At 39.2% G+C, this 22,863-nt stretch overlaps 1 protein-coding gene across 3 annotated transcripts in view; it reads right to left on the bottom strand.

The window, feature by feature from the left end:
• NCAM2 (neural cell adhesion molecule 2) overlaps positions 1 to 20,217 on the bottom strand; it is a 149,796-nt gene extending 129,579 nt beyond the window's left edge. For 2 of the 3 annotated variants that reach the window (XM_087966665.1, XM_087966666.1), the window contains exon 1: positions 19,572 to 20,217. In XM_087966665.1, the coding sequence (XP_087822791.1) occupies positions 19,572 to 19,623 (52 nt within the window). In that variant the 5' untranslated portion in view covers positions 19,624 to 20,217. The remainder of the gene's footprint in view (positions 1 to 19,571) is intronic. The other variant, XM_087966664.1, reaches the window with a different exon arrangement.
• Positions 20,218 to 22,863: the final 2,646 nt, after the last annotated feature.

The following is a 22,863-nucleotide window of genomic DNA, read 5'->3' as shown; positions in this document are numbered from 1 at the left end:
ATCTCCACCATTTTATCTTATTCTCACCATTTGCTGATAGGAAAAGTTCTGGAGAATAGATGGGAGTAATTCAGTAAATATCAGGAGCAGATGAACAGTAGATTGATCGATGAGAGCCAATTTAAAGGGTTGCAGCCTACCCTGTTGCAGAGGACTCCAGAAAAATAGGGCAATTCAGGTAGCTTCTGAGAAGGTGGTGAACTATTGAGATACAATTTGTTTTTCTCTCCCTGTCTGTGAGTTCTTGAAAATGTTGTGCATTTTCAAATAAAAGCGCTAAGCCTGAATATTAAACTGTTCTGCACTTCAAAAAAAATATATGAGGATATAAAATGCCTCATAAACATAAAAATAAATACCCCATATACCCTCTGTTGTACATCTGAGAGGAACAAAGTTAGTTCTTCTGCCCAAGGTGCAAAACTTTTGCTATAGCTATGTTAAGTCATAAATTACGAACTGCTTGTATGTGGCATCATGATGCATATTTTGTCATATTGTTGTCATCATGGTTAGGAGGGAATATCTAAGTAACAAAACAGAAAAAGCCAAACTGGATAGAATTATTTAGCAAGTGTAGAAAATGGATTCTTATGTAATAGATCCAACAAATTGATGAATTTTCATCTTTTTTTCCTGGATGGAATTTTACTTTGAAATATCAAAATCCAATATTGTACTATAGAGTACTAAAATCCAATATTTTCCAGATGTCATAAAAGGCAAGTTGATTATGAGAGGCTCTCAAAAAGCAAATGTTTACACAATTTAATAAAGCTAAAGTGTCTAATGAATAGATTTCTTCTTTACTTTTTGGATTTGCTTTCTCTCATGGATAACTGCTATTTCTATTTTTTATCAGACTTACTCATAATTCTTCCCTCACTATATGTAAAATTAACACCTCTGCTTATAGTTCCCCTTACAAAAACAATGCCTCTTGTTTCTATTCCACTTGGGCAACAATTATTTTTATATACAACCCCCTCACCAGGTAAAAGAGGCTACCACATAAGCAAATACTTGTGTTTTTTCTCTTTCCTCATTGTCTGAACTGTTTTACATGAAGTGTGGGAAAACATACAGAGAATGCAGGAAAGCTGTTATTACCTGTGATCCAAATCTCTTAATTTGCTAAAACCAAATTCTCATTCTTCATGATACAGCAAAAATGTTTTGTATTTCCTTCTTGTTTGTAAGCATACATTTAGTGGAAATAAAACCAGAACAATATAATAAAACAACACCCATATTTTAACCCATTTTAGTTGGATTGTTTTCAGCATTATATATTTGGGAGATACTCATAGAAGAATCAACAGAAACAGGCAAATTAAAATAAGAAAGAAAGAAAAAATGGCAATTGAGGAATTTCAATTCCTATGCTGAATAAACAACAATGTAGTATGAGTTCAATTGATTAACTGTCAAGTGTTTCTTCTGACACTTTCTTGAAATAAAGATAGACAGATAGTTTTGGTATCCTATTTGATTCTGGTATCCTTTGGTTCTGAAACCAAGCAATATTTGTCATGATAGAATTTCAATATAAAATTGGCTATTATTAATACCCTGTTTCTCCAACAATACGGCCTCCCCCAATAGGAAGTCCCAGCATGTTTTCTTGGCATGAAATGAAATTAAGCCCCTCCCCCAAATTAAGGCCTATATTAAAACATGCGAAATGGGGGGAAATGGCGGGGGGGCTTGCCACGGCATTTGGAGCAACACCGCAGTGTTTGGTGCAGCCATGCGGCGTTTGGCACAGCCATGCATGGCCAGCCAGGGCTCCTACCTGCAACGGGAGCCTGGTGGAGACACTCGGCTTCAGGTGCTGCTTCCCTGGCTGGCAGGTCCAGCAGAGAGAGCCCGAAGCCACCCGTCTTTTCCACCCCTCACCCAGCCCATCCCTGTCCCCACACATCTCCAAACTCATTGGCAGCTCCAAACGCTGCAGTGGCATGGGCATCGGGCAGAGGCACTCACTCGGCGGGGCTCAGCTCGGAGGAGGACGCGGCGCAGGCTGTCACCTTGCCTCCCTGTCCATGGATGGGTGAGTGTTATCACTGCCTCGGGCGGCCTCTCCCAGTGGCCCCTTCCAGGTTGGGCTGGAGGGACTTGGGAAGGAAGCCAAGCTCGAGTCAGCCCGGTTCTTTCACTTGGCAGGTGGGTGCGCACCAGCGGCTCGCTTTCCCGGCTCTGCCAAACCCGCCTGGCTCTGGCGCGGCCCTGGTGGGATGAGTGGAGGGTCCGGCGGGGAGGCACTCACTGCTTTGGCCAGAGCTCTGCCGCGGGGCAGGAGGGCCCGTCCGTCAGCTGCACTGGGCGCCCCAGGCGAAGCTCTTCGTGCTCTGGGGGCTGGGCGCTTCTCCCGGGGTAGGCTGATCCTGCGCTGTGGCTGCAGGAGATTCACCTCCCCATGTGGAGTTGGGCTGCCCTCTTGGGCTTTGTCGTACTGGTAGTAGGGTGTCGTTTTTAAAAGAATGGGCTTTGCCTTCGAACGATGCCTGGGAAGGCGGTGACAGGAGCGCCTGAAGCCGAGTGTCTCCACTGGGCTCTATTTGCAGGAAGGACCCCTGGCCGGCCTCACATGGCTGCACCAAATGCTGCGTGGCTGTGCCAAACACCACAGTGTTGCTCTAAATGCCGCGGCAGCACGGGGAGAAGGGAAAGCAATGGTCGCGGAAGGTCTCCCGATACAAAGTGCCCCACCAACGCCGAGGTCAAAATCCAAGCCATTGCTGCCTGCCTGCCCGAGGATGCAAGGGGGGAATTAAGTCACCCTCGAAAAGACGACCTAGCCGTTTTTTTGGGGCTCAAAAAAAATAAAATAAGACCCGGCCTTATTATATGAGAAACACGGTATTTTATCAACAACAGTAATAATATTATAGGAACCATCAAATCAAATTTAAAAACATGAGTGTACCCCAAGAGGAAATAAATTGATACAGTAGTGGTTCTAAAACATTTTTCTGAAGGCTAAACTCACAAGCCATCCTATCTCCTACAGATAAATTATAAATGTCTGTATATTTTCATTAAAATACAATTAAAAGTTATGTAATTTTAATATTAAAGTGGATTGAACACAACTGAACCTGGAGGCTAAATTTTTGAATGGATTGCTGACTTTATGTACATTATGTAAAATATTTTAAAAGCATAAAGAAGTTACAGCATTTACATTTTAGCCATATTTTTTTGGTGTGAAAAAATGGAAAAAAAGGAAGCATCAAAAAATAGATGCAGTCCATAATTTGGTTCAGTTAAACTGACCCTTCCATCCCATAAAAAAAATTCCTTTATGAAAATCAAAAGAATGGCAAAGGACATATTAATATTCTTTGTATTCCCCATCACCACCACAATACACACTACCCTGCTTTTGAAAATATATTGCAATCTTTTTCAGAGTTTTTTGCTTCTTGATACCAATGAAGTCTTCATTACTAATCAAACAGGCACCTTCACAGTACATTAACATGTGCACAGAGATAGAGTTCTGTTTAACAAGTGAAGGAAACTATTTGCCTTTGTTTTATTGCAGTGATCCCCAACCTTTTTTACGCCGCGGCCCGGTACCGGCATCAGCTGGGCGCCGCGGCCCGGTACTGGCATCAGCTGGGCGCCGCCATCTTTTTTTGATGAAAAAGTGCTTCCGGTGACCTCACCGGAAGCATGTTTTCATCAAAAAAGATGGCGGCGCAGCTTCGGTGAGCTTTCCGGGTAGAAATGGCTTTCTACCCGGAAAAGCTCACCGAAGCGCTGCGCCCGCCATCTTTTTGATGAAAACGTGCTTCCGGTGAGCTTTCTACCCGGAAAAGCTCACTGGAAGCACTGGCGCTGCCATCTGTTTTTTTATGAAAGCGTGCTTCCGGTGAGCTTTCTACCGGAAAAGCTCACCGGAAGCACTTTTCATCAAAAAGATGGCGGCGCCCAGCAAGCCAGCGGCCCGGTAGGAGTTGTTCCGCGGACCAGTACTGGTCCGCGGACCGGTGGTTGGGGACCCCTGTTTTATTGCATTCAGAGTGCTACTTCAGAGTCATTGATTCCTTACTGTATTATTTCTTTGAAATTCATCTTAAAAATATATTGCAAGCTATCTTTTTTTATATGCATTCCATTTCCTACATACTTTCATTCTCTTTCCAAGTGATCGGTCCCAAGACTGATTTAGCTTGCACTAGAATATCAGACAATTCTACGTTCCTCTTGAGTTTGCTCACCATTCTAGCTCCAAACTTTCCTTTCTAATGATAAAAGTGTTTCAGAATGGTTTCATCAAGTCCAATCCCCTGCTCATTGTGGAAATACATATTAAAGCATCCATAACATTCAATTTGCCTTCTTAACTTAAATTTTGTCTGCAGTTGTACAATTACAAAGATCAAGTCTTGGCTTTTTTATATCAGTTTTTGGGAGATATCTGAAGACAGCTATTAAATTCACTTTAGTAATCTTTTCTCAAGGTTAAATAAATTGTACTACTTCAATTTTAGTCCATAGGTTTTGGTTTCTAGTTCCTTTATTATCTTCATTGACCTTTTCTGCATTTGAATCAATTTTCTCTAAGTGATGTATGATATCCAGACTTGAGTTGGTCCTCATGTGTAAAAGTGGAATAAAGTGGAATTATCATCTACCATCATTTCAGTATTATACTCTGTAGAAACAGTCAAAAACTGTATTTGCACTTATTTTGCAATAACATCAGACCAAATATTTTGTGATCAACTAATAAACTATTGTTCCAGGATCCTGGTAACAATCACATTCTATTACAAAGCTAGAAATCATCCATTCCATATCTGTATCTTTTTCCTTTTTTTTTTTTTTTTTACAAACTTTATTGAATTTCAAAAGAATATAAAATACAAAATCTCATAGTACACATATTGCATTCTCTAGTCATTTTATTCAGCCTTTCTCACATACAATATGACAGCACAATCAAAAGGAGGGCAGAAGGTCCTGAATCTCTTTTAGGCTGACAAAGGCATACACCATGCAGTAATCCCAAACTTGCAGCTCTAAATAAGGCAGCCAGTAGTTCTTATCACTACTTTCTTGCCATAAGCTTAAAATAAGAAGGATGTCCATGCCCAGGCAATGAACTGAAAGACCCTGCCCTAGTTGTGATGGTGTCTCAATATAAGATGAAAATTGCAGCTGTCCATCAGTTTGCCCTAGCCAGGCACAGCACCATGTTTATTGACCTAAAATAAGAAGCAGGTATGGTAGGCACGCAAGTCCTGTTTCCAACAGAAAAAAAAAATGACATAGAACATGACAGCACAGTCAAAAGGAGGGCAGAAGATTCTGAATCTCTTTTAGGCTGACAAAAATGTACACCATGCAGGAATCTCAAACTTGCAGCATTAAAGGAGGCAGCCAGTAGTTTTTACAACTACTTTCTTGCCATGAGTTTACAGTAAAAAGTATGTCCATATCCAGGCAATGAACTGAAAGATCCTGCCCTAGCTGTGATGGCTCAATGTAAGATGATAATTGAACTGATCATCAGTTTACCCTGGCTAGGTACAGGACCATATTTATTGACCTACAGCAGGGGTGTCCAACCTTTCACCTTCCCTGGGCCACATTAGAAGATGAAAATTTGGTTTGGGCCGCACATAATTAAATTAAATAATTAATTAAATTATTAAATTAAATTAAATTAAATTAAATTAATAATAAAATAAAATAAAATTATTATTTATTATTAATTATTTATTAAAAAATTTATTTTTATTTTATAATTTTCCGGCCAAATTTTGCGGGGGAGAAAGCTCGCCCGCCTCGCGCCTACCTCTCCTGCAAATTATTTATTTTTATTAATTTTCCGGCCAAATTTTGCGGGGTGGGGGAGGGGGAAGAAAGCTCGCCCGCCTCACGCCTACCTCTCCTCCTGCAAATGCAGCAGCGGTGGCAGCGGGGCGGGGGCAGAAAGCGGCAGCGGGGGCAGAAGCGGCAGCGGCGGCGGGGAGCAAGCGGCGGCGGGGCAGAAGCAGCAGCGGCGGCAGGGTGGGGGCGGCGGCGGGCAGAAACAGCAGCGGCGGCGGCTGGGGAAGAAGCGGCAGCGCGGGCGGGTGGGGGCGGCGGCGGGGGGCAGAAACAGCAGCAGCGGGGGGGGCGGCGAGAAACAGCAGCGCCGGCGGCTGGGGAAGAAGCGGCAGCGGCGGCGGGGGGGGGCGGCGGGAGCGGCGGGGAAGAAGTGGCGGCGGCGGCGGGGAAGAAGCGGCGGCGGTGGCGGGGGGGGCAGAAACGGCAGCGGTGGCGGCAGGGGAAGAAAGCGGCAGGGGGGGTGGGGGCAGAAACGGCGGCAGCAGCGGGGTGGGGGCGGCGGGGACAGAAGCAGCGGCGGGGTGGGGGCGGCGGCGGGGTCAGAAACAGCAGCGGTGGCGGGGTGGGGGTGGGCGGCGGCGGGGAAGAAGCGGCGGGGGCAGAAATAGCAGCGGCAGAAGCAGCAGCGGCGGCGGCAGCAGCAACAAAAGGTGGCGGGGCGGGACTTTTGGGCTGTGGCTTCCCGCCTTTATGTTGCTCGCCTCGCCCTACCCCACCTCGCGCCTGCCTCTCCTCCTCCTCGCTGGATCTTTCTTGAAGGTTGGGGTGGGCGTTGGGCCGCATTGCGAGGCGACCTGGGCCGCATGCGGCCCGTGGGCCGCGGGTTGGACAAGCCTGACCTACAGTAAGAAGGAGCTATGATAGGGAGGCAAATCCTGGGAAAAGGAAGTCAGAAAGAATTGATTTACAACTTCATCAGAAGTCCACTTGTTAACAGAGTTCTTATCAAATGTTTTGATGGCATTGTCAAACAAAGTTGTGCATATAGCATTTCTAAAATCTATTATGGCATCAACCAAGATATCAGTCTGGAAATATTTGTTATTGACAAATCCTTTAGACTTGTGGCAATTTTTATAACTTGTTTTCTGTGTTTACATATCTTTCATTTTCTTACCTGCTCAAAAATCTTCCAGACTACCTATTGTTACCTGAGGGGTTTGGGGTTTTTTTTTTGTTTTTTTTTGGATATTTGGTATGTTCCCTTTTGAATATATGGATACATTTGTTTGTGTACAGTAATCTGTATCTTACCAAATTTCTCAAAAATTGATCAAAGATGATATATAAGCAAGATTGCTTTCAGGATATGACAAAAAGGACAAGATATTAGGAGAGGCATTATAATGGAAGCCTAAATTTTTTGTATATGTGCTAACATCACACATACTACAAAAGAAAAGGAGTTGAATCATGTGGCATCTGCCAACTTCCCCTTTTGGATCTCTCTTGGTAGAGACCCATGTGTACAAAGGTTCGATAGGAACATCACCAGGTTTGTTGTTACATTAAGATAAATTACTCATTAAAAATAAAAAGTATTCCTTGTCTTTGTATCTACTAATCTCAACTTTCAATCATTGACCCTTCACAAATTGAGCATTTTTTTAAAAAAAATGTGGGAGAAGACAACAGAGAAACAATAACTAAGCAGTTTTGGCTATAATTTATTGCCTGCTAGCATTTTGCTATCTTCACTGAGCAAACATGGTCTTTTTATTATATATTGAATACTGTATATCTGAAGAAAATTGTTTTTATATTCTTCATAATCTCAGCTCATTCTGAGCTTTCTCTTTCTTGATGCCAGTTCCAGTACTGACATGAATCAAAGTATTCAAATAATTACTTTGAAAAAAAATGAATATACAAGAAATACTAATTATTTTAGCTAAAAAAATTAATTTAATTTAAAATGTAAAATATGGACTAAAAGTCATTTTTTAAAAAAACTAGGAAAGTAGAAAATATTACTTTCCTAAGTAATTTTATGTTAATACAACCCATAAGGTAAGTGGAACGCATGGATCTAGGCCACAAATAATTTTAAAAAGTCTCCAAACAATAATTGTTTTTTAACGGTTGTTCTTAGCTCTGAGTGACTACTGAAGATTACTAGAGGACTAAGTTGCTGGAGTGAATTAGCAAAAGTAGACAGATTTTGAGCTGAGCTTACTTTTAAAAGAAGACTGTAGACTTTATCTCAATACATTTTGTTTTTATAAACTGGAGTCAATATTAGGTTGATCTAGAACCCAAAATTGGTAGATTGCAACATGGGAATGACAAAATTTTCTCTCTCCATTTACACTATCCTTCTTTATGCTATTTATGTCTCATAAGGTAAAGATAAAGGTTCCCCTTGCACATACATGCTAGTTGTTTCCGGATCTAGGGGGCGGTGCTCATCTCCACTACAAAGCCAAAGAGCTAGCGCTGTCCAAAGATGTCTCCATGGTCATGTGGCCAGCATGATTAAACACCAAAGGTGCACAAAACCTTTCCACCAAAGTGGTCCCTATTTTTCTACTTGCATTTTTATGTGCTTTTGAACTGCTAGGTTGGCAGAAGCTGGGACAAGTAACAGGAGCTCACTCCTTTATGAGGTATTAGGGATTTGAACCGCTGAACTGCTGACCTTTCTGATCGATAAGCTCAGTGTCTTAGCCACTGAGCCACGGTGTCTCCCTTTGTCTCATACACTTACACAAATTAGCAATTCAATTCCCAAAGGCAAACATTCATAGCAATTATATAATTAAGCAGTTTGGGAGTGGCCAGGAGAACCAAAGAGGATGTATCCAGTATGAAGATATTGATTGTGTTTAGGGCTGAATTAAACAGTCTGCTCAAATAAATCAGATTTCTAAATGCTATGCATTAAATGTATTCTTATACACAGCAGAAACATATAGCATTAGCCGTAGCATTAAACTTCTAAGAGTTGTCATTTATATGCAACTTGTGACAAAATTTTCAGGTTGAAAATATTCCTTTAATGTAATCCCTATTATATAAATTATATGATTTATGAGATTAGTCTAACTCTGAGCTTTCAGATAATTAGAAACTTCCTTGTCTTTAACAGTAGTTTATAGAATGAACAATGTATATATCAAAAAAGTTTTATAAAATACCTTGGGAAATAACTCATACTGATATATTTTTAGACTTAGTGATCAATCAATTTTTTTCAGCATGTACAATATATATTCAATAGAATACAAATTTTCACTGATAACCAGGGGTGGAATTCAAATTTTGTAACAACTGGTTCTGTAGGCATGGCTAGGTGGGGTGGCCGTGACTTCTTCTTTTTTTGGTAGCACCCCACCCCCATTTTGGGCCTTCTGGGCCTCAGGGTCATTTGTGTAGTTTCTGTTGTCATTATGATGTAAAAAGAGTAAACAGTTGATTGATAATAAATGGCTTCAGCCAACCACTAACCATGAGTAAAAGAAAAGTTTTTGTATTATGATTCATATTCTCTGCAAAATGGCCAAGAAATCATAAATTCTGCCAGGGTATGTAAACTTATGAGTACAACTTACATATACATACACATATACATACATATACATGTGAGTTTCATATATTATTTATTTATAAAAGAATATAATATTTCTATATTCTTTTTATTCTTGGGATAAGAGCACATGGAGTATGGTTTAGATAGATAGCTACATAAAGTTTTAAATAAACAAACAAATAAATAAAATGATAGTTAAAACAGAACAAAAATTAAGGTGTGATTCAGCAATAACAGTCTTAATTCAATTTTATAACATGGATTAGTTTTCCATTTTAGCTTCTTTGCGAAAATTTCAACAATCATATAGATGGATATTTTTATTGCTGAAGAAGTTAAGTAATGGATATACTGTAGATTATGAGAGGATTTAATATTTAAACCACAAAGTTTAAAATTATCATGTTCTGTGCTTTCCCTAAAAGCACTTGAGAATACCACAGTTTTATAGCTCAACTATCACCAATTCCAGTGGTTCATGACTATTCATAGAATGTCCTTAAAAATTACTCTTAAATGGGTGGGTATTGCTTACCAATTTAAAATAACTTTCATATTCTGCAGAGTTAAAAATATACTATTACTTCTTTAAGAAAAAAAATTATCTTAATTATCCTAATTGGTTGCATTTTCTGTATAAAAATCTTCCAAAGTTAATTGCTGACATAAGTTTGGCAACTATTCCTTTATCACTAAAAGGGATATGTAGAATTCAACTACTTAGCATTCTGATCAGGAATACACAGCAGCAACATGACAACAAAGATTTTTTTTAATTAGAAAAGCTCTTTTTCAGTGACTTCACTGTAGGCTGAAAAGAATCCATCTTTTCAGCAGCATTACAGTAAATAAATAAATAAACAAACAAATAAAAACCAAACAAACAGACAGTATACTGGTACATGTAAAACAATGCTAAGAAGTTATGAATTTTTTTCCAATAAACTATTTTTATTTTTGGTATTGTTTCAAAATAAGTATGCATTTCAAGATACAAATAAATAAAATTTCAAATAGTCAAAATGTGACTCTACAGTACAGGTAGAATACAGTGCATTCTTCAAAATGAAGAAAATACAAATTAGTGTATTCCTAGCCCATGTCCCTCTCACATGTTTTATCCACAAATAATTCTGTCACACACGGAAGGAAACAGATAAATCTAACAATCTGTTAAGATATATGTATAATATCCATGTTTTTATTTATGGCAATTACATCAAGCATTTCCTTTTAGTTACTTATTATTCTTATTCCTTTCACATTTTATTTCTCAACAAACTTTAGTCAAATGACAGTGATTGGTTCAAGTTATCATTTAGGAAGCTTTGTGACTTAGTCGAGATTTAAACCTGGTTTTAGTCCTGGCCCAATGTTCTTATTAAATGTTTTTATGTACTTATTTAGTACATACACACACTACAGCTTTTAATAGGCAGGAGTAGTCATCTGAAATAAATTATTATCAAAAGGACATAAATTAATAAATTGCCAAGCTGCTCCAAACTAATAATCTCAGTTGGCTTTCCCGTTTTCATAAAATACTTATCAATTTCAATTTGATACGGGAAATAATGTTATTTTTGAAAAAGAAGGAATAGAAGGGGAAATAGAAGGGGAACTTACCAAATTTGCAGATGATACTAAGCTGGCAGGAATAGCTAACACCCAAGAAGATAGGCTCAAGATCCAGATGGATCTTGGCAGACTAGAACACTGGATCATATCTAACAAAATGAAATTCAATGTAGAGAAAAGTAAAGTCCTACTTAGGCAAGAAAAACCAAAAGTACACATACAGACTGGGTGAAACCAGGCTCAATAGCAGTAACTGTGAGAGGGATCTTGGAGTCTTAGTGAACAACCAGCTAAATATGAGCCAGCAGTGTGCAGCAGCAGCCAAAAAAGCTAATGCAATCTAAGTTGCATTAACAGAGGGATACAATCAAGATCAAGTGAGGTACTAATACTACTCTATAAAGCCTTAGTAAGACCACATCTAGAGTATTGCATCCAGTTTTGCTCACCACACTTTAAAAAAGATGTTGACACTCTAGAAAATGTACAGAGAGGAGCAACCAGGATGATTAGGGGACTGGAGACTAAATCATATGAAGAACCGTTACAGAACCTGGGCAAGGCTAGTCTAGTGAAGAGAAGGACCAGGGAGACATGATAGCAGTGTTTCAATATTTGAGGGGTTGCCACAGAGAGGAAGGGGTAAGGCTATTTTCTAAAGCACCCGAAGGCCAGGCAAGGAATAATGGATGGAAATTGAACAAGGAGATATTTAATCTGGAAACAAGGAGAAACTTTCTGACAGTGAAAACAATCAACCAATGGAACAGCTTGCCCTTGGAAGTTGTGGGAGCGCCATCACTTGAGGCTTTCAAGAGATTGGACTCCCATCTGTCAGAAATGGCATAGGGTCTCCTGCTTGCAGGGGTTGGACTAGATGACCTACAAGGTCCCTTCCAACTCTGTTTATCTATTATCTGTAACTATAATAATGTTGGTGACAATGTTAATAGTCATCATCATCATCAAACAAAGAACTACAACAAAGAATTAGCAACACAATTTTATTGCTCTTTTATGCTCTTATTGTGTTCAAAGCAATTACCCATACATTTATCTATATCAACAACCTTCCCATTAAAAAATTGCTTTTCTTTTCTCCCTGGTAATTTATTGGATCTGATTCTTCATCCTCCTTACCTTCAAATATCAGAAGAGAACACACACACACACACACACACACACACACACACACACGTTCTCTTCTGATATGTACATTTTTCTGTTTCTACTGGAAACTAGCTCATAAACCCCTCACAATATTCTATAAGTGTTTGCACCTCCTTGACCTTTTATCTCAACAACAAAAGTTTTAACCAGCAATCTCTCTCTCTCTCTCTCCTTCTCCCTCTCCCTCCCTCCCTCCCTCTTTCTCTCCCCCCCTCTCTCTCTTGGATACAGGTATTTCTAATTTATCATAGAATCAGAATTATTGGAAATCTATATCTTCTCTTTTTCTTTATCTGCTGCAGGTTTGTGAGATAATCAATGAGGTATTTTGCCTATGCATATACCGTATTTGCCGGGCGTATAAGGCGACTTTTTTCCCCTGAAAAACATGCCTCCAATTGGGGGTCGTCTTATATGCCGGCAAATAGTAATTGGAGCACTCTGCCGCGGCTACTGCGCACGCCGGCAAATAGTAATTGGGAAGCACTCGCACCGCGGCTGCGGCTGGGGCTGCCAGGTTTGTGAGATAATCAATGAGGTATTTTGCCTATGCATATATTTTTTTTTGCTTTTCCTTCCGGCACGCGGGAACGGTCTCCTGCAACCCCTGCAGGGGGGGTAGTCTGCTCGTGTCCCTTCAGGCGCCCCGGCCTTAAAGCAAGCAAAAGTGGAAGCGTCAAGAGGGGGTTATAACAAACTATATTTTGGGGAAATGTCTTAGGGCTCACTGTCAAGATTTAATTCAGACTTAGGTGCATGCCTGAATGACTGTAAGGGAAACAGGGACACTTCATGATTGTAAGAGATGTATCAAGAATGAAAGAAAGGGGAAGAGAATTAATCATTAACTTTCTGTCTTAATATACCAATATTTCTTTCATGCACATTTTCATTTATATATACAGACAATATGCATAGAGAGAAACATGAATAGGAGGAAGGAAGGGAGGAAAGAAGGGAGGGAAGGAGGAAGGAAGGAAAAAAGGAAAGAAGAAAGGGAGAAATTTTTGAGGATATTGACTGGATAAACATGGGGCAAGGTAAAGAAATAGCTAAACAGAAATAGAAAGACTGGAAAGTTCCATTTAATTAATATTCATTTAAACCAAACAACATCCATTTCCATATTAATCTTGAAAAGCTTCCATACTTTTACCAGTGACAGCTGTAGCTATTTTAACTCTCTACTTTAGCAACTGCTTTATTTCCTTCTCTTTGAATATAATAGAACACTGGCTTCAATTTACAAGCAATTTATTTGTGGGAAAACACTTTTTTAAAAAGTCAATGTGGTATTTGGGCAGTATAAAATAAATGAAGCAGAGTAGATTCCTAAAATACTGTCTGAAGAAGCAGTAGGTATTTGGGATAGGAAATGTATGATTCTTAAATGTATGAGTTTAATTTTGAATTATTTATGTATTATGATTTGATTTTGATTTTTCTTCTCAGTAAAGATTTTCATATAAAGTGCTGATACACAATATTTAAATAAAGTGTTAGAGATGGGTGTACCATGTGATATAATGGCTTCTAGAATGGCTGGCTTTTTCAAACAAAAAAAATGTTTTGAATAGGCAAGGAGTGTAAACAGAAATCTTTAATGCAATTTTTAATTTGGTCATTATGTGTATAGAGGGTGTGACTTTTTTTTTCAAGAAATATTATATGTTTTGAGAATAGTAGTCTTGGAAGATCTCACATCTTATGTTCTTATGTTAGGAAACAATGAATCACTGAATATTTTCTTAAGAGGGAAAAATCCTGGAATTGGACATGAGATTTGAAAATTATAAAGGACAGTGACATAAAGGAAGTTCATGTCACAGGTTAGATATTAGCTATATTGTAAAAGTTGTGGGGAATCGTTGGATTGAAGAATATTATACTATAGTTGGAGATATATCCATATTAAAGTTTAATTATAAAGTGAAGTCACTTGAAAAGCATTCAGAAGACCTTCCATGTGAGTATCTTGTCAACACAATGTAAATGGCTTGTAACTGGTCTCTTCCTGCATGTTTTTCAACTAATACACTACCACTGCCCACAGCCCTAGTATTCCAAGGTGTTCTCTATCTAAGTACCAATTAGGAATCATACTAGCTCCATAAATATGTATTTTGTTTTATGAATTGAAATGATACAATTTATTTCATGTGATTAAATGATGACTTTGGGTTTATATGTAATAAGTTCAATAAACTCATTTATCCATTTGCATTACACTGCAATAATGTAATAGAATTACCCAGACGAGTGAAGGATTTTCAGCTTTGATTCTAGGTGATTTCAGAGAAAATTTGAAACAGTATTTATTATTCTTAAGACAAAGTAAAATTCTTCAGTCATGAAAGCCAAATATTCTATAAATTAACTTTTTTATTATTATAGTTACTGACTAATAAAAAGATAAATCAATATATTATTAATAGATAAATTTTTAATAAGAGGTACATACTCTAGCATAGAATTTTATTTATATTTATCAAGAGCCATGATTAGGGTTCAGTGTCAACCCAGCTGAAATTATAACATTTCTTAAATCAAAATATTTAGTATTATATGCATACAGGTAGTCTACAACTTACAACTATAATATTGTCATAATTCATGGTGGCTATGTGTCACCATGTGACTGTAGTCAATGTTATAACCTTTTTGCAGCAGTTGTTAAACACAACAGTCATTAAGCAAATGCAGGCAATGCATACATTGTTAAACTAACCCAATTGACATTTTTTTTGCTGGAAGTCAGAAGTAAACACTGGTTTCTGACAAAAGCACTAAAAAAAGAGAGAGATAATGTGACCATGGCTGCAGATGAATGTAAACACAAACAGCCATAAATCACGGATCACAAAGGGGGCCACCATTATAACCTTGAAACCAGATCATAGGTAGCCCTGAGGTCCATTGTGACATTTACTGGTTGCTAAACGTCTGGTCTTAAGTCGAGGACTACCTTATCTCAGTAAATATTTTAAATGATATATCATATTTCACTTTTTATCCAAGAGCTTAAGGTAATATACATATTGCTTATTTATATTTTCTCTATAACAACAACACTGTAAATTAAATGTGACCTAGAGCGAATGACTGGCCCAAAGTCATGCAGGAAGATCTTATGGAACTTGATTCTACCTGGCCCTAATCCAATACCTTAACCACTTCGTTACATTACACTGCTTTCTGCCACATTGAAATGTTAAGTTCTCCTAATGTTGCTTATATTGGTTTGTCATTTTATTCAGTAAAAGGCATTGCACATAACATCAATCTTTGATCACTGCCATTATTTAATATCAAATTATTTGGATATTTTCTGAGAAAAATATGTATAGTTTTTGCTAAAACCTGCAGCAGATGTTTAGACTACTTTACAAATTCAGACTGACACAGCATAAGAAGCAAATTTATTGATTCAATTAACAGATGATTTCCAAATATCAGAATGAATAAGGCAGACTAATTGCATAATCCAAATCCAATGTTGCTACACTTTCAGTTTATGTGAGAAACTAAATAACTAAATGGTGGCTGTTTCTAGTTTCCATCTTTTCAACCATCTTGCTTTCCTCTTTTTCCAGAGCTTCTTGCTCCTTTGTTCTTTACCAGGTCATCATCCAACTCCTTATTCTTTTGCTCCAGACAAAGTTTTTGACAGCAAAGGTGACACTTAAGGCATCCTATTGGATACGCCCAGACATCTTTTCTCCATTCCTTGGAAACTAGGATTTTGCAGTCAATATGAATTATCCTGTTTAAGTCTGTGATGATTTAAGAAATGACTTTGGCTGATCTCAAAGCAGTAAAGCAGGCTTGGACCTAATTAGTATTTGGGTGGGAGACATTTAGACCATGAAATCATCATCATCATCATCATCATCATCATCCTAGGAAAGACCATCTTTATAGTGTTCTTCTGCTAACACTTCACGAGTAAAACTTTTTATGACCTTTCCACAGATTTCTATCAAAAATAAGACTTATATTTTTTGCCCCTCTGATATACAAATATGATTTTTAAGCTGTAGAATGAATTGAAGAAAAATAATACTTAATCCTTCTAATTAATAATATTTTTTTTAATTTAAGATGTTTTTGAAGATGAGTTACTGATTAGTAATGAATTTTCTGAAAACATTTATGTATTCATATGGAAATTGAAGTAACAGGGAAAAAAGTCTACCTCAATAAATAACTGAGCATACTGAGAACAACAAGACCTAACAGACTACATCCACAATATATTTTATAACAGTGTAGAAACCATATACTCTTTCAATTGTAAAAAGCATGATAAGTAGAAAATATCAGAGTCTTAAAATTTAGATACAATCTTACCCTGCTCTATAAATCAACATTCTAGACAGACAGATGGATACATACAAGTAGATAGATTGATAGATAATTAGTCCAATATGTATATTGAATTATAATTCCTTAAATTCATTGGATTTATTGTCAACAACTATATGTAGGATTACAACTTTCCATTCTAAATATATATTTTGCCAAAAAATTGAGATGATAAACAAAGGCTTAATTAAATACTTTTACACTATTAATCAAAAATATAAATTCTGAATGAACAAAAAATCCTACTTAAAAAAAATTCTTTTGGATGTATTTTATCAGACCGCTTCCATTTAAGTAACATTTTTTTTTACATATCTGATCAAAATTAAGGGAAGGAACATTGTGTTCCTTATCTAATTATGACATCAAGGAGCACTTAAGTTTGTCAATTTTCACTTTGGTCATTTTAAAAATCCAGTTGCTAAAATATCATGACTGCTTAAAAAGAAATGCATTATCCTTCTGCTAGGCTAACTTTACAATGTGTCTGAAAAAATAAGCTTTCACCATGCTTCATAAAATCCACAGCAACTATATTGCCAACATAAAACCTGGACCCTGGCAATTTATATATTGAAAGCAAATGACCCCAGTGATTACTGCCCATTTTATTTGTGCCTCCCATATGCTTGCTCGCATTGCTTTCAAAATATTGACAAAGAAAGCATTCTGGTTTAGATAAAGGTGTAGAAATAGTTTTGCATTGTTTAAAATGGTTTTCCACTGTTAAAAGAAATGCTCAATGAAATTGTCCCAAATTTGTGTAGCTTTGTTCTTTCTACCCTCATGCTACTGGAATGCTTATGATTTATGTAAATAAACACTTCTTCTCTCTCTTTATTGTTAGGCTTTAGGTAGTCAAGAAAATATTGTTAAATCTACAATTTCTGCTGCCAACATTTTAATTATCTATGGTAGATAGATGCTCTAATAAGCCTCTTGAATATCTCACAGTAGAAAAGCATTTCAGCATGTATCAGATAGATTATTCTGAACAAAGGCAAATGTAAGGTTATTTCATGTAGAGGCCAGCAATAATATATTCTATCAGGGTGTACAAGTCAAGGGTGAATTACCTATTTGGCAAATGACCCCAACTGCCAAGGGCAAGTTTATGCAGCATGATTGCTGTATAAATGATGAATACAAGAACTGCACAAAGGACTGCACTCTGAAAAGACCTTAAGAAATGAACAGCGTACAGCTTCTCTTGGAACCTCTTCATTTCATACTGTCACAATGCAAACTGCAATACAACCTGAAGGACAGCTCTTGATCAAAAATATATGCTGAAACTATAAAGGTCTAGGTATCATACATAAGCCACTCTGCATTCTCAGAAAAGACTGGTGAATATATTCAGTAATTACATCTCCACATGGTATCTGAACAAAGCATTGTACGATATATTTGTTGTTAAATCTAAAAAAAATATTTGAAAATAAAAGCAAACAAAAGCAAAACATTATTATAAAATCAAGAAGGAAAAATGCCATACTATTCTCTTGTAATATCCTTTTCTTCTCTTAAATAACTCCACTGAACATCATTAGGGCTATACAATTTAGTTGCTTTAGAGATAATAAAAATAGATCACTTTGTTACATCACTATTTCAGAAGGAAACAATTTCATTCCCATGACTTAGAATGACTCTGAATGGACATTTAGTTTCATAACATGCAACAGTTTGCAAAGGCACATTTTTTTTTCTAGACTGCGGAGAGTAATTTCTAATATGTGTGATGAAAGAGAAGCCTTGGAGGAAAATGGCTTGTTCATCGAATTTGCATATCTTTGTGTGAAGTCAGTTTCTGAAGTATTGCATTGGGGGAGGTGGAGATGGGAAGATGAGAATTGAAGAAGCCCAATTCAGAATGTCAAGCTGTGCTTCAAGAATGATAAAAGACAGACTCATACTCTTGTCAGTGTAAAACAACTTGCCCAGACAGAGTAGAATTAACACATGCTGTATTTCAGTAGAATTCTATCACCCTCTGCTGGACAGATGAACTCACTAAAAAGAGCACAGTAGAAAATATATGGCACACAGATGCTATATAGGTTCCCCTTCCCTCCCCCACTTCCCTTTGGTCTGTTTCTTAAGGCATATAAACTTCAGCATAAATATGTTGTGGTGAAATTCATTAAACCTTCCACAGAATAGACAAAAGAAATTCTTTTAGCAATTTAGTCCAGTCCTTGGCCCTATCACAAACTTGTCTGAACTGTTCAAAGTGCTGCAATTCATTTGTACAAAGAGGTTCTGTCAGCGTCTCATATCAACACACTTCAGCACTTCCTTCCCCTAATCAAAACTAGTGGAATCCAAATATAACCTAGGAAACACCACAAAATAATTATCTTCTTATTAAAAAAAAAACAATGTTGGAAAACACATAGAGAAAAAAAACAACACCCCAAACCCCATAAATGTAACCCTGTGCTTCCAACTATTACTTCCCTACAACTGTCGTTCCTTTATGGCTGTGTGTATGTTATGCTCTGCCCTGCTGTGTATAAAACTGCTGTGTACATACCTATATATGTACAGATATGTCGTGCCCAATAAAACACCTCATAAAAATAACAGGAAATTCAGAAGGAAGCTTCCTTTACCGAGGCACAAACGGACTGTGATTGATTTTTGCATATAGCAGAATTCCAAAATTTCTCCCTCTTTACAACTATCCTGCCCTTTAAATGTTTTAAAGCAACACATTCAGAACCATGCTTTGTAAGGTGTTTAAAAAAAAATTGCTGTGAAGAAGCAAGGACATCGTCCATATAAGAAGACAGGAAGAAATAACCCCGAAGAAACTGGAATTAACATTTTATTTCTTTTTTTTCCCTCTCATTCTCGTTTCAACAAGAACAACAACAAAATGTAACAGCTCCCCTCCCCACGAAATAGATTTCAGGAACAAACTGGCGTGAGGGCAAAAATGGTTTCAACTGTTAATTTGCCAGGGTGGCAAAGAGGTGAGAGATGCTAATATTTGATTTGCATTGTAACGATGGGGGGGTGGGGGGAGAGGTTTGGACGGTAAATAAACCGCAATTAGAAGAATGGGCTCTCCTACCTTGCCCGCTACTGAGAAACAATCCGAACAGGTAGAACACCGGCAGGTTCATTTTTTCAGGAGCTCACACTGGTGGACAGTTCCCAAGTTAAGCGAGGGTGTTGAGCCTAGGAAAAGCCAGTTCTTGCGGCTTACTTTGCTGCCGCTTTGCCTACTCCTGCGTCTCCTCTTCGCGTACAAGTCTACCCTTCAATCAAGCGCGCGCGCGCGCCCGCGCAGAGCCATACACTCACATCAACCCCAGCCCGGAAAGCCGAGCAGCGCCGCTCACCGACTGAGGGCAAGCGCCTCTCGCCGCTTGGCTATATCAGGCAGGCGGGCGGGCAGGCGGGCTGGCAACGGTGCCAGCAGCAGTAGCAAAAACAGACCCGCTACACACACGAAAGGATGCCAAGTATCCCTCCGCGAACGCAGATGCACGTTTTTAGAAGAGCTGGACCAGCTTTTACAAATGGCAAGAGCGCAGAAGAAATGGGAAGAAAGGAGGCTGATTCTTCCGCCTCTTTGCCCTCGAAAGCTTCTGACGGCGTCGTCGTTGCTGCTTAAGGGTGTTCCGTATCTTTTTCCAGCTTGTAGACCCTCTCTTCTCGCTTGAAACGGATTATTCAGGAGTAGAAAAGGGAGGGGGACTCAGCTTTTTCTCTCGCTTTTGAGCTCGACGTGGAGCTGAGAGAAAGCTCCGGTTCTTCCAAAGGAATCAGATCTTAATGCCAAAAAAAAAAAGCGGGGGGAGGGGGAGCAGAGGAAAAAAAAGGAACAAGAGAAGAAGATAGAAGTTCACAGGAGCTGGAAGCAAAGGCATTAATGCAAATGAGGATTATGAAGGCATACATTGAGATTGCGTGTATATACAGCGGTCAGGTTGACAGACGTGCTTGGAAAATATCTGGCAGATGTTAAAAAACTGCAGGCTTGTGCTGGAGTTTGTAGTAGGAAAGAATGTCTACCGTTTAAATGCTCCAGGAGATGGGGTGGAGCAGGGATCAAGATGAGATTTCACGATGGTACCAGAGGCTGATTGTTTCCACTTGTAAAATACTGCATACCAATCTTCGTCTCCACACACACCCCCACCTTTTTCCCACTGTTGGGATGACAGAATAATTAGGAGAAAACAAAATGGCTGGAGGGGGAAAGAGGGGTGGGGGGGTGGGGAACAGGTCTGAAATGCTACTTGAAATCAATGAACATGGATATAAAGGAAGTGATCATCAAAATAATCCCACAGTTTGAAATCAGAGACCTTGTCCACAGGATTGAAATGAAATAGGTTAAATGACAATCAACTCCAGACAGGGGAAATGACACATCACATTATTTATTGAATATCCACTTTTATAGAAAAAGTTAAAATCACCATATAGATTGATCTCTCTCTCTCTCACTCTCTTCATTTTATCCTTGCAAATAAATCTCAGATGTTTTACCTGGCTGCAGTTACCACTGAAATTTGTGCTTACTAAAAATAAAATCTGGATCCTCTAAATTCAAATTCAGTACTTCAATCAATATACTGTCTCTCATAGTTTGCCTGCTTTCAGATGGTTCATTGAAGTAGCATTATAATCTCTTTGATGCTAAGTATGTCCCAAAAACCAAATAAACGATTCCTGAAATCATAGAGTTGGAAGGAGGCTTCTATAACAGATAGACCAATCTTTTTTCTTTCTTTCTTTCTTTCTTTCTTTCTTTCTTTCTTTCTTTCTTTCTTTCTTTCTTTCTTTCTTTCTTTCTTTCTTTCTTTCTTTCTTTCTTTCTTTCTTTCTTTCTTTCTTTTTGTGCAAAAACCCCAGAATTAAAGCATTCCCAGCAGATGGCAGTCCAGAGTTGGTTTCAGCTATTAACTCATTATAGTTCCCTGCCACCCAGTCAGCATTTGTTTCATTTGTTATAATTTGCACCATCAAAAATATTTAGCTAATATTTAATCACTAACCATTATTTGGTAATCCAATGGCTAACTTATGTCCTATCCTTAGAGAAAGCAGAAAAACTGTCATTGTAATTGGGATCATCTTTGACAATATTTAAGAGTTATCCCTCCTCCTCCCTCTACACCAGGGGTGTTAAACTCACGTCATCATGGTGGTGCCACGTGAGGTATCAGGACTTTTCTCCTCTTTGCTAAACTGAATGTGGACATGGCCAGCACATGATGCATCCAGCCTGTGGGCCAGGAGTTTGATAGCTGTGCTCTACACCAGGGGTGGGCAAACTTTTGGCTCGGGGGCCGCATTGATTTTAAAATTTGACAGACGGGCCGGGTCAGCACAAGATTTTTTGGGAATCGCCCCCACCCTCCCCCCCTTCTCCTCCTTCCCTTCCCCTCGAGGCCCCTGAGTCAGGAGTTGCTACCGCCGGCGCGGCTCCGCGTGGCTCCAGTCCCGCATTGCCTCGGAAAGGGAAAGGCAAAAAGGAAGAGCCGCGGCGGTGCTTTGCAATGGGAGCAGCGGCACCGGAGGCTCAGGCTCAGCGGCTCCTGGTTTTGCCTTTTCCTTCCCAAGGCAACGCAGGACTGGAGCCGCGTGAGCTTTGCCGGTGGTAGCAACTCCTGACAGCCCAGGCCGGACACCTGAGCGGAGCCCAGGTGGAACTGCCTGTTGCTGCTGCCGGAGCACCGCCAGGTCGCCTCCTCAAGCAGCCCGCCCCCGCCAGGCTTCCCCTCTGCCGTGCGGCTCGGGGCCAGGTGCGAGCGCCCGTGAGTTAAAAGGAAGCCGAAAGTTGCTGGGAAGTTGCTCGGGTGCTGGGAGCAGGCTTTAAAGTGCCACCCGAGCAAAGTTTAAGCAGCCTGCCCACCGGGCGAACCCTTCCCGCTCCTTGGCGGGAAGACGCTCCAGCCTGCAAACTTGCCTTTGCAAAGTTTAAGCCTGGAAGCCCGGAAAAAGGGGATCGGTGGGGACTCACCTTCGGAGAGGTCGCACTCGGTGATTTCGAACTCCCAGCCGAGGCTCCGCGCTCTTTTGCAGCTTTGGGGCCACGCAGCACAGGGCAATACGCCACGCCCATCGATTTTTTTCAGGGCGGGCCGGACTGGACAGACCAACGGGCCGGATGTGGCGCGGGCCGTGGTTTGCCCACCCTCGTCTCTGGCACACAGTATTATGGGGGTCAAATATTTCATTCAATCTTTATCATGGTTTCCACTAAAACTGTATTATATCAATAATTGGGTAAAACTTTAAAAATTATGGATAGTTTGTTTGGAACTAAATATAAACTATGAACATACACTTCCAAATACTGACTCCCTGTAATACTAAGTAGAAATCAGTCATTGGGAATAATCTTAGAA

This window comes from Notechis scutatus, chromosome 5 (assembly GCF_049901735.1).
Source record: "Notechis scutatus isolate UNSWTSFEM ecotype Mainland chromosome 5, rNotScu1.2, whole genome shotgun sequence".
In the NCBI taxonomy this organism is placed as follows: domain Eukaryota; kingdom Metazoa; phylum Chordata; class Lepidosauria; order Squamata; family Elapidae; genus Notechis; species Notechis scutatus.
This window is presented reverse-complemented; position numbering and strand designations above follow the sequence as displayed.